Source organism: Megalobrama amblycephala, linkage group LG16 (genome assembly GCF_018812025.1).
Source record: "Megalobrama amblycephala isolate DHTTF-2021 linkage group LG16, ASM1881202v1, whole genome shotgun sequence".
In the NCBI taxonomy this organism is placed as follows: domain Eukaryota; kingdom Metazoa; phylum Chordata; class Actinopteri; order Cypriniformes; family Xenocyprididae; genus Megalobrama; species Megalobrama amblycephala.
In genome coordinates, this window is record NC_063059.1 from 43,015,042 (window position 1) to 43,027,162 (window position 12,121).

The 12,121-nt window shown below is 38.8% G+C and overlaps 2 protein-coding genes across 3 annotated transcripts; one reads left to right on the forward strand and one right to left on the reverse strand.

Annotated features, from left to right (window-relative positions):
- The first annotated feature begins 4,455 nt into the window (after window positions 1–4,455).
- Window positions 4,456–5,860, forward strand: LOC125249610 (ecto-ADP-ribosyltransferase 5-like). The gene is made up of 2 exons (XM_048161928.1): window positions 4,456–4,782; window positions 4,862–5,860. Exons 1-2 carry the CDS (start codon window positions 4,732–4,734, stop codon window positions 5,651–5,653), a joined length of 843 nt encoding a protein of 280 aa, XP_048017885.1. The 5' UTR covers window positions 4,456–4,731; the 3' UTR covers window positions 5,654–5,860.
- Window positions 5,861–8,198: 2,338 nt separating this feature from the next.
- LOC125249611 (NAD(P)(+)--arginine ADP-ribosyltransferase 2-like) lies at window positions 8,199–11,997 on the reverse strand. Of its 2 annotated transcripts, XM_048161930.1 has the most exons (3): window positions 9,558–11,997; window positions 9,350–9,445; window positions 8,199–9,270 (listed from the first exon to the last, which is right to left on the reverse strand). In XM_048161930.1, the coding sequence occupies exons 2-3, from the start codon at window positions 9,398–9,400 to the stop codon at window positions 8,512–8,514; spliced, it is 810 nt and encodes a 269-aa protein (XP_048017887.1). In that variant the 5' UTR covers window positions 9,401–9,445; window positions 9,558–11,997; the 3' UTR covers window positions 8,199–8,511. The 2 variants fall into 2 exon arrangements, with proteins under 2 accessions (XP_048017887.1, XP_048017886.1); XM_048161929.1 differs by having other exon boundaries at window positions 9,350–11,997.
- Between the last annotated feature and the right edge of the window lie 124 nt (window positions 11,998–12,121).

The window sequence follows — 12,121 nt, forward strand, 5'->3', positions numbered from 1 at the left end:
CGGGCAGACGGAAAGGAAGATCCAGGAGATTGGCCGCTTCCTGCGTACCTTCTGTCACGGCCACCAGAACTCCTGGAACCAGTACCTGGGTTGGGCCGAGTACGCACAGAACTCCCTCCGTCAAGCCACAACTCAACACCCTTCCAGGCGTACTTTGTTCTGGGACCCTCCAACGTGGCTACTCCGGGAGAGCGAGAGGGTATGGGACTCAGCTCACCACCAACTAGAGAGCCCTGCGCAGACGCAAGAGGACAGCCGACCTTCGGCGCTCCGACGCTCCAGTCTAAACCGGGGCAGAAGGTCTGGCTGTCCACCAGGGACATCAGGATGCGTCTGCCCTGCAAGAAGCTGAGTCCCCGCTTCATTGGCCCGTTCACCATCCTTCGGCAGATCAACCCCGTCACTTACCGTCTCCAACTCCCTGCACAGTATAGTAGAATTCATCCTACTTTCCACGTTTCTCTACTAAAACCTCACCACCCTTCTGTTGTTCCCTCCACAGAACCTGACGTGGCAGCCGCCGAGCCCCCCCTTCCACTCATCCTGGAGGACGGCACAGCTTACGTGGTTCATGAGATCCTGGATTCCCGGCGCCGTGGTGGTCAGCTCGAATACCTCGTTGACTGGGAAGGTTATGGCCCCGAGGAACGCTCATGGGTGCCCAAGAATGATATCCTTGATCCTATTCTATTACAGAACTTCCACGGCCAATCACCCGGACAGACCTGCCCCACGACCTAGAGGACGACCACCACGGCGTCGAGGTCCGCGGCCCTCAGGAGCGGGCCGTGGGAGGGGGGGTACTGTCACAGACACGTCAGGTTCCACCTCACTGCAGTACCCACGCACTCAATCACCAGCCTTCTAATCACCGCCACCTGCACGTCATTTGCTCTGCAATCACCAGCACCATAAAGCCACCACACTCACACACACTCACTGTCCGGTCTCGTTCGCACTACAACATATGTATGCTTACCTTAAGGACTCCCAAACGACTTACCTACCTGCTCCCAGCGATCTCCTTCATCTCCTTCGTCTCCTGGTCTCCTCCGTGTGCAAACCTACCTGTGTGTGTGAGTGTCTCCATCGTCTTCCCTCCATTGCATCTCTCATCCAGCATCTGCAAGTTTAAAAGGACAGTATTACATATCCATTCATCTCTCAAACTCTATATCTGCTTGCTATCACTCTGTGCTCTACAACTTGTGAATAAATACTTAACTGGATTGCTTCTACTTCAGTCTCCGTGTCTCTGTTGTAACAGGGAGCAGGATCTACAAATTAGCATCAGTGAGTCAGATTGGGATGACGTTTTGAGGAAGATTCATTCATCTTCAATATGTGCGAAGTCTTATTCAGTTTAAAGTGGTTCATCGGGTACATCTTCATAAATCGAAACTAGCTAAGATTTATCCTCAACTTAACCTACCTGTGATCAGTGTATAACAGCTTAATTGTATGTGCACACATTGTATTTTGAGTCATTACCTGCTGGGGGTCTGAGGCTCATTGTTTTTTCAACTTTGTTGGCTCGACGCTTGATCTTTTGAAGTGGAAGGATGCTGCCCCACCCACGGTGTCAATTGGATCAAAATGTGTTGTTCCATCTAAAACTGGAGAGGATTAGATTTGTCTTGGGGGTTCAGAAAAGAAATTTAATCAGGTTTGGAGGCCTTTCTTAAACTTTTTTGATCAACCATCTACAAAGGTGAAAGAGTAACTTAGTTTTGTATAGTATATTCTGGCTGACTTTATCACTGTGGGTCTGTTCTTTTTTTTTTTGTATTTTTGTCTGTGTGTGATTGACAGCGGGCGCAGGGATTGTGCTTTTTGTGGGAGGGTATTGTTTTTGTTTTTGTATGTATAATTTAAATTCAATAAATATATTAAACACTAAAGAAGAATAGGCATCCAGGAAATAACTGAACTAACAGAGGCCAGAGATCGCTAAATGGCTATTCAAAACACTTTTCAAGACAATAAATACACGATTGAGACGATGAATGATGTACTGACTCAGTTTGTGTCTGAAAGCGCTGGCTCCATGGGCGTGGCCGCATTAGCCGTACGGATTCAATGGCTCTCTTTACTGATTACAGAAAAACCTGTTTCAACGCAAATTTTTTTTTGTGATTAGAACTAGAAGTTCAGAGAGCTAAGATTGTTCGCTCAGAGGGAGACGAGAGATTGCATCATGTTAGTTTTCTTTATTTTACAACAAACATTTTGTTTTTACCTGAGTGCCTGAAATATTCCACAGTTAAAATGAAACTCTTAATTGTTTAATAAGTGTTTTGAGTCTCTTTCACACTGGTTAGAAAAAAACCTAGCCGGCGTGATGACCCGAGGGAGTTAAACACATCATAAATGATTTACAGTATTCATGTCTGTAATATTCATTGGCTCACAAAGCCTTGCCTGAGTTTGAAAGTTTAATAAGCACATGTCACATCATCAGCTTAATATTCCTGTCCTAGAGCAGATAAAATGAGAAGAAGAGCTTCAATGATCAGCAGCATCTTGATTCAGGGGCCTGATGTTGCTCCTGATGCAGGACCGCGAGGGATGCGATGACGTCCGCAAACGGCGTGGAGGACGATGTTTGCATGGCGGCGGCAGCCCGTCTTCCTTCCCGGGTTTCGGCACCAGTGTAGTACAATTCAGTTTGAGTTCATAGGGAGTTCGTATTAGACAATGCCAGGTCTCATTCTGCATGGTTTGGTAGACACATGTGGATGCGACTGACTGGCCAGCAGATCTGTAATGATCTTGAAAATGTATGGCTCATCATGAAAAGGAGAATCAGATGACGACAGTTATGGACCAATGAGTAGCTGAAGTCTTCTATCAAGTGAGTTTAAGCATTTTGCTTGCAATTAGCATCCCCAATCCCCAAAAATGCAATTAAAAGGAAAGAAGGTTGGTATTGCTATCATTGTGGGGATTATTTGGTCCTCACAACACATGGTTTACCTGGATCACACACACACACACTATGGGATTGTCAAGCCCGCCAAATAGGCCCAACGGCGGTTTTCCCACAGGACGGGGAAGGTTTCTTGCGTGTTCTGTCTTTTTAGTGTGGCAAGGTAGTTTAATTCCAATTAAACTCTTATCTGACTCCATGTTATTATGACCTCAAATTTAGTTTAGAATGCCAATTGATCATTGGTCATTTGTATAATAATTTGGCTCTACATTTGAATATTCTATTTAACTCTTTACTCTTACTGTACTCGTTCATTTGGTTCTCAGAGTCGCACAGGGTCCTCGCACTGGCCATTCATTAATATGCGGGCCCACGATCACAAACTCGCCAGTCTTGGTCACTAGACAGAGGTAATTGACTAAACTAATAGAGTGCCGCTTTCATGCTTGCTCTATCTAAAAGTATTTGTTTAGTCCCCATAGATCTGTATACACTTGAAATAAAGCAACACTAACTCTAGTCAGAGGTCATAACCACTACTACAGATAAGCCGACCAATATTACTTCTCTTATAGTAGCTTTGGTTTGGTTATGCCATGGTTTCCCATGTACACTTAGATAGAGTAACATTACATTAAACAGAGGTAAGGCTCACCCTATTTAGGTTGGTCGATCAACATTTTGTTGTCCTAAATGGAAATTCCCTTTTAGCCTTTACAGTCTAAGTACACTTGAACTAATACCAAGCGTTAGTCGGAGCTCTAAAATCACAGTTAGTGTGCCCTATGCTCCACTCAACTGGACTTTAGTCCGTTACTAACCTGACGCAGATTTGCGGTAACAATGGATACATCGGAATCTACTAAAGTCAATAATTTCAGAGTAAATCAGAATAAAATCAAATGTGACAATTTATTAGTCATGTAAATGTATCATGCCAATTATGTAATCAATTTAAAGATGATAAATACAAAACATCAAATGCTCAGAAATAAAGTAAGATGCATACCTGACATTAGAAAAATACTAATGTCCTGGACACTCAGCAATGTGGGCTTCATCTGAATACAGAATTGCCCCGAGCCTTTTGCAATATTTCTTTAAATACTCAGACCAAGACAAAACATCCCCCAATGTGGGCCATGAACTTACAATCAGAATTTGCATCGACTAGGGTCACAGACCTCAGGGGTTCGCACCTTGCTGTGGAACAGGAGGTAGTTTGGATGAAAGACCCTGGGAAAGAGGCACACCCATGGTTGCAACCAAAGTATCCCTAAACTCTTAAAATCTTTAATACCTTTGGTTTACTTCCATGTAGACGAGACCATTGTACCAGTTACACTGAGACATTTCAAACGATAGCAAACATGACTGTTAATTAATTCACTAGCATTGACAGAACATTATAATTGTATATAATATTTTTAAGTGAACTGAGTGATGGGAAGAATGGGTAACGGGAAGGAAGTGGGGGAGAAGGAGCAAAAGGAAGGACAGGATGGAAAAAAGCTTTCCAGCAACTTCACTCTGTGGGGTGTGGAGACAAATGGCTGTGTGTGTTTTTGCTTTCCATATCTCAGGAGATCAATGTATCTGAGGTTCTGTTTATCTTACAGGATAATTTTAAAAAGCCAACTTCCTCATACCTTGGCTTAATAATTACCATTTGATAATGAGCGACTGCCTTTACTGATCTCTCCTCATTGCTCCTGAAAATAACAAGGTAAATTTGGAGGTAAAGTAAAAGACTCTAACAGTAAACATACAGTACTCCTGAGGGATTTGACTGAATCAAGATGCTGCTGATCATTGAAGCTCTTCTTCTCATTTCATCTGCTCTAGGACAGGTAAGCTTGTGTTCTAGTATGAATATTACAGACATGAACACTGATGATGATGTGATCATTATGATTCCTGTCGCTGCAGGATCACAGAGATGCTGTTGAAGGACAGATATATCCACTGGATATGGCACTGAATTCTGTTGATGATCAATATGACGGTTGTACAAAAGACATGGCGAATCTGGTGAAAACTAAATATCTAGAGAAGGAACTGTCTTACTCGCCTGAATATCAAAAAGTTTGGAAATTGGGTGAAAAGAATGCCACGGCTCCAGGAGACAACTTGACGAAGAATCATTCAGTCGCCATTTATGTGTACACTAACTCAGCTTTTAAAGTATACGCTGATCTTAATAATGCTGTTCACAATGGTAAACAAAACTACACAGACAAGACCTTCATGTGGCATTCACTTCACTTTCTGTTAACAGACGCGATACAGATTCTGAATAAAACACAAAACAGATGCTATTCCACCTATCGAGGAACGAATGTCCAATTTAATAGAGATGTTCTGAACTCAGCGATTCGTTTCGGCTCATTTGCATCCTCTTCTCTTGATCGAACAATAGCAGAAGGTTATGGAAATGTTTCTTGTTTTGAAATCAAAACTTGTGAAGGTGCGAATCTCACACATTACTCAAAGTTTCCTGAGGAGGAAGAGGTGCTGATTCCTCCATATGAGACGTTTAATGTCACTGCCGTCAAGAGAAGAGAAAATCTCAGTGATCTCTGGTGTGAGACTGTGTTTGTGTTGAACAGCACTGGAACAAGAAGTGATCTGAACTGTGCAGTATGTGACGGTGGAAACCGGGTTGCTTTTGTTAATGTTTTACTAACATTAACTTTACTGTGCAAAGTGCTAACCGGTTAACTTGCATGCATATAGCTACTGCATGTATCTCATTGTTATTAAACAATTATTGTTTTTGAAATGCATGTAATACACCAAGTGATCTTGTTATATAAACGTATATTTTTTGTGAAATGTTGCAACATGCTCTAACATGTAATATGACTATATGACAGCTTAACTTTTGACTTGATTCTGATCTAATGATAAAGAACAAACTAAAATATTGTATCAATAAAAGCTATTTATTAATTAAAATATGTACTGTGGTGCTTGGCAGTTATGTCAACCATAATTAGTTATGAAAAGTACTACTGTAACACACACTATAATAATTAGTACACTTTGAGGCCATGGTTGCAAGCTCTGAATGCACTTGTTCAGTGTGGTCACAGCGCCACCTGCTGGTCATTGTCTACAATAAACAATAAAAAACACCCGAATTAGAGGCAATATTCTCATAACTTTGGCAAGGTTCTTTCAAATATATTTTATTAAACATTTACAATGACAACTAACTTCAAATGAATACGTGTGCTTCACGGACTTCTTACATAACATAAATTTGAAAAACTGTCAAATGTGCAATAAATTATACTTTATACTTTACTGCCAAAATTACCTGTGAATATTGATGTCTGTTTATCTTTATTTTTCAGGAGCTCAATGATGAAAGCAAAGGATCAGAAAAGTAATTCACTTACAGTCAGATGATAATGACGTTTGAAACTAAGGGAAGAGGAAGGTAGCTTGTTTTATATGGCTGATAATATGCATGTTGTGGAATATAACAGCTGAAGTGTGACTGTGATGTATAAAATGTTTAAAATATTGAGCTCATCATAATGCAGTTCTTGTTATGTTTGTCTGTGTTTGACTTCAGAACACACAAGCTTACCCGTCCTAGAGCAGATGAAATGAGAAGAAGAGCTTCAATGATCAGCAGCATCTTGATTCAGTCAAACCCCTCAGATGATCCAGTGAAAAACAGATGCTGGAAGACCAGAAACACAATAGAAGCTAACAAATACTACATTTACATCATATTATAGAATATGTGCATACAGTAGATTTGCACATTGACCTTGTACTTTAACCTCAAACTTACTTGAATATACTGTTATCTGTTTTTTTTATACTGTTTTGTCAGACTCTGAGTTTTTGTTTTTTTCTTTCAGGAGCTCAGAAGCAATGACGAGAAAATAGATCAAACACACAGATGAGGAGGATGAAGTTGCATTTTATAACACTAATAATGTGTGTGTTTTCTGAGGAATAAGAGCTGAGGTGTGATCTTGATGCATTCAGCTCAACTAAACTGTCGATCTCATCATAACACAACTCTTGTGAAGGTCTATGTGTGGTTTCACAGTGGCCAAAAGAGGCTAAAAAACCCTTTGCATGCCTAAGTTGTACTTTGAGCAGCTCTGACTCTATGAAAGTTACAGTCGGAAGACATTTTCTGAATTAAACAAAAGAAATATTAATGAAATGATTCCCGACCCCATCCTCCAACTCTTCTCTCTGTCAATTCCAGTTTCATCTTTACTGTCTCTATCTCATAAAAAAGGTCTTGCAACTAATCTTTAAAAAAAGTTGTATAAGATCATGAATTTCCTGTAAAACAAGTAAACACTTAAAACAAATGTCCTTCTTGCTCCCGGAGGGCCGCTGTCCATTATGTTTGTTTTTGTGCAAACAAAGCACTTGCATAGCTTCATAAAATTGAGGTTAAACCACTGGAGTCACATGGAGTACTTTAATGATGTCTTTAATACCTTTCTGGACCTTGAATGTGTAAGTTCAGTTGTTCCCAATGGAGGGACAGAAATCTCTCAGATTTCATTAAAAATGTCTTCATTTATGTTCTGAAGATGAACAAAAGTCTTATGGATGTATGAAGACATGGGTGTAAGTAATTACTGACAGAGTTTTAATTTTTTGGTGAACTGGCCCTTTAATTAAGCTCTGTTTTTGTCATGACACTGCAGAAAAATCCCTTTCATCAATTATGCAATAAAAATACTGATAGCATTCAAGAGTATAAGTACACACATCCATATTCCAAACTTTATATAACGAGAACAAAACTGATTGATTATTGACAATCATTAAAACAAATAGTGCACCACACACATTTTGCAGTTTCAAGACATTTGGCTGATGCAATAGCATGCTGATAGTGGTCTAGGGCAGGGGTCCCTGGAGCTCACAGAGCTGAACACACCTTCTCCAGGGCAGAGTCTCTCAACGCTGGTCCTCAAGGACCCTCAGCACTGCACATTTAGGGTACATTCGTTCAACTACAACATACTAAAACAAAAAGGCTTAGTTATTTTACAGTTAGTCATTTTATGTAATTTACTTTCATTTTACTTTAAAAGAAAAACATATATAAAATATTTTTAAATGTATTATGTGTGATGTTTTAGAGATAAGGGAAGTTTTTCATCTCAAATATTTCAACATCACAAGATAATGTTGTGAATCCATAATTTTTGATTTATGTTCCCACTGTAACACGCAAACACAAGATGTTTTGTTTATCAAAGAGATTTATTGAGATTTATTTGGTTGACAGAAGTTGAAACAAAAAATTAAGCACTATAATTTTTCTGAAGTTTACCATGTGAAACTAACTGTGCAATCAGACAAAATAATGTTGTGACTCAATAAAGCAAGACAGAAACATACAGTATCTACAGGTTAACACACAACAAAATAATGTTAAAATTGTTACACGTTACAGAAAGCAACTAGTTTTTCATTGTTGGATTCTCCTGCACAGTTCAGATCGCTTATTTTTCTATAGCTGTTCAAAGAAACACAATGTCACATCAGAGATCCTGAACTGATGAACATGGTTATATCATGTAATTTCAAAGCAAAGTGTTCAGCAAACAGCTTACTTTGTTGTTCTGGTCTTTCTTGCACAGAGCACAGTTCAGTTCACTTTTCATTCCAAAGCTTTTCAAAGTGTACACAGTTTCACACCAGAGATCTTTCTGATATATTCTTGTCGTGACAGCAGTGACATTAAATGTCTCATAAGGAGGAATCAGCACCTCTTTCTCATAAGGAAGCCTAGAATATTCTGTCACATTAGCACCTAAACAAGTGTAGATTTCAAAACAAGATTTACTTCCGAAACGTTTTGCTATGTTACGATCAAGAGAGGAGGATATAAACGAGCCGAAACGAATGGTTGTAAAAGCAGTCCCATTAAATATAAGTTTTGTACCACGAAAGGTTTTAAAGCATCTATTTTGTTTTTTCCTCAGAATCTGTATCGTTTCTGTTAGTAGAAATTGAAGTGAATACCATTTGTATGTCTTGGCTATGTATTTTTGTTTTCCATTACGAGTGGCATTATTGAATTTATCATATATTTTAAAATCTGTGTCAGTGTACACATAAATGGCAACTGAGTTGTCTAGTTTCAAGGTATCATGTTTCAATACTTTCTTTTTACCTTCTTCCCAAGCATTTTTAAATTCAACATTTTTACCACATTCCTCATTTAGATATTTTTTCACATATTTCGCCATTTCCTCTCTACAGCCAAGATAATAGTCATCGACAGAATTCAGTGCCATATCCAGTGGAAATGTCTTTTCTTCAACAGCATCTCTGTGATCCTGCAGCAACAGGAATCATAATGATCACATCATCATCAGTGTTCATGTCTGTAATATTCATACTAGAACACAAGCTTACCCGTCCTAGAGCAGATGAAATGAGAAGAAGAGCTTCAATGATCAGCAGCATCTTGATTCAGTCAAACCCCTCAGATGATCCAGTGAAGAACAGATGCTGAAAGACAAGAAACACAACAGCGTCTCACAAATACTACATTTATACCACTTCCATAGGAATATGTGATTTCCACAATGACCCTGACCTTGTACTTTAGCCTCAAACTTACCTGAAAATACTGTAGTCTGTTTTTGTCAGAAGATCAGAAAGTAACTTGCTTTCAGTCAGACGACAACGCTTCTTCAAACAAACATATGAGGATGCTGAAGTATATCGCTAATGTGTGTTTTCTGAGGAATAAGAGCTGAGGTGTGATCTTGATGCATTCAGCTCAACTAAACTGTCGATCTCAACACAACTCTTGTGAAGGTCTATGTGTGGTTTCACACTGGCTAAAAGCTTTTGCATGTCTAAGTTGAATTCTGAGCAGCTCTGACTCTATGAAAGTTACAGTTGGAAGACATTTTCTGAATTAAACAAAAGAAATATTAATGAAATTATTCCTCACTGTCTCTATCTCATAAAAAAGGTCTTGCAACTAATCATGAATCATGAAAGATCATGTAATTGATCTCCAACCCTCCAACAAACCTGAACCAGCTAATCAAAGGCTGTATGTGAAATCATCCCTTTACCCTTAAACAGGGCAATAGTTGACGGGACAGCCAGCAAGAATATACCCATAATGCACTGGGAGGATCGTGCCGAATTAATTCCCTTGTCTCACCTGAATCTCCCATCAATCTGCTTTCTGATTTGCTGGTCCAATGTGGGTACAGCATAATATAATACAGGTACAAATTCTTTTTTAATTGATTTTTACATTTTTATTTAAGGTTTTTACATGCTAGTTTCCATGACAGAGTTCAAGATAAATCTTTCCATCACTACTGGAGCTGCCAGTTTGGTAAGTTTCATTCAATCCCATAATGCACTGCAATAATGAGAATAATGCTCCCTCCCCCCACTGGATTGCAGGACAATATTTTTTGTAAATAAAGTGGTAAATTATGCTGGGGTGTGGAAAGACAGTAATTAATGACATAATTTTTGGGTGATCTCTTTAATTTAAGGGTAATAAATATATGAATGCACAAAAGCAGAAGTTTCTGTTCCTGAAGGCCTTTAACAACAGACATTATCTTGGAGGTGTTTGAAAGGCAAAATTTCGCTCCTCAAGACTCAGATATGTGCTTGGTGCTCTTGGTAAATTTTGTAACATTCATCTCAAGTGTAACCTTTCAAGAGAAGACAGGTTAATGTCTCTAGTTACAGGGGTTCAAGGTAATGATTTCATTTGGAGTATCTCATATTGGCTCTACAAGTGGACATAGTTCAGTCGTGAAACTCTAGATGGCTCAAGTTGGCGTGAAAATGGCGTGAGCTGATTTGACTGTCGATTCTGCAGCCAATGAGCGTTCTGCTTAACATTTAAACAGTTCTTTTCATGTATGTTATATATGCAGCAGTAGCACGTCTGTAGACATATCTTGCTCTGCAGCAGCAGCAATTATCAACATCATCAACAGCAGCAGCAGTGTAGCAGATATATTCTGCCAAGACCAAATACATCAACATTGCCATATCCACACTCAGAAATAAAGGTACAAAAGCTGTCACTGGGACAGTACCTTTTCAAAAGGTACACCTTTGTACCTATTGGTCCCTTAAAGGTGCTTATTAATGCCTAAAGAGTACTTATTAGTGCCTATAATATACAACACCTAAAAGGTAAAAAAAGGGTGTTCCCTTAAGGGTTGTACCCTTATTTCTAAGACTGCACCATGTTAAACTCTCCGAGAGTTGTCATGACTGAACTGTATGTACTTGTCTTGAACTTTAGCAAAAGTTCCACTTTTTAATCACAATGCAGCCAATCAGAAGGGGATATAAATTCTGAATAATTTCTGACGGTGTAAAGACTTGGGTTTTGGTCAGGTTGAGGACAGATACATACTGTCCGTCTGCATATCCAATTTATCCAGAGCAGGAGTGGGCAAAATTTATAATTCAGTTGAAGAGTGTGAACTTGAATTTGCCATTAAACACATTTTGGATGTTAATCATTCTCAACTCAGTTCTGAGTGGTTAACAGTCCTGCTGCAGAGCCTAGAGTCTTGTATTTCCCCTTTCAATTTCCTTTGGCATTGCATAATATTCCAGCATATCCCGAAAGAGCAGGAATCAGGAGACCAAGTGATGGTAAAAAAAATAAGCAGAGTTTATTAAATAATGTTAGGTGCATATTTCCCAGTGCTCAGTCTAACTTCATCTGACCAGCACAAATTCATCAAAGCCGATGGAAAATAAGAGCTTCACAAGATTGACCTGTGATAGCAAGAGCTTGAGATGGAACTTCTGAAGACAGTACAGCACCCAACATAAAACGAAATGTTAATGTAAAAATGTAAGTAAAACTAATGTAAACATTTATAAGTAAATGAATATGTGCTAAATGAGTGATCCTTAGAAAATTCATTTTTTTTGTACTATAAAAGAAAATCATAAGAAATAGTTTTGGTGAATAAGTAATTGATTCCGTAAAAATAAGAATTAAAGGTAACACTTTATAATAACTGCACACTATGAAGCATTAGTTAAGCATTAGTTAATAGTTATTTCATCACTTATAAAGCATTAATAGACATTAGTAAGTAGTTTATAAATACAGCTACAATTGCTTTATTCTTGATTTATAAGCATATCTATAATGTGTTTAATAATTGTATTTTC

Coding starts and splice junctions, on each gene's coding strand:
- LOC125249611 (XM_048161930.1), bottom strand. CDS start 9,400: ATGCTGCTGATCATTGAAGCTCTTCTTCTCATTTCATCTGCTCTAGGA. Junction 9,271..9,349: donor TTTCATCTGCTCTAGGACGG/GTAAGCTTGTGT, acceptor CTGTTGCTGCAG/GATCACAGAGATGCTGTTGA.
- LOC125249610 (XM_048161928.1), top strand. CDS start 4,732: ATGCTGCTGATCATTGAAGCTCTTCTTCTCATTTCATCTGCTCTAGGA. Junction 4,783..4,861: donor TTTCATCTGCTCTAGGACAG/GTAAGCTTGTGT, acceptor CTGTCGCTGCAG/GATCACAGAGATGCTGTTGA.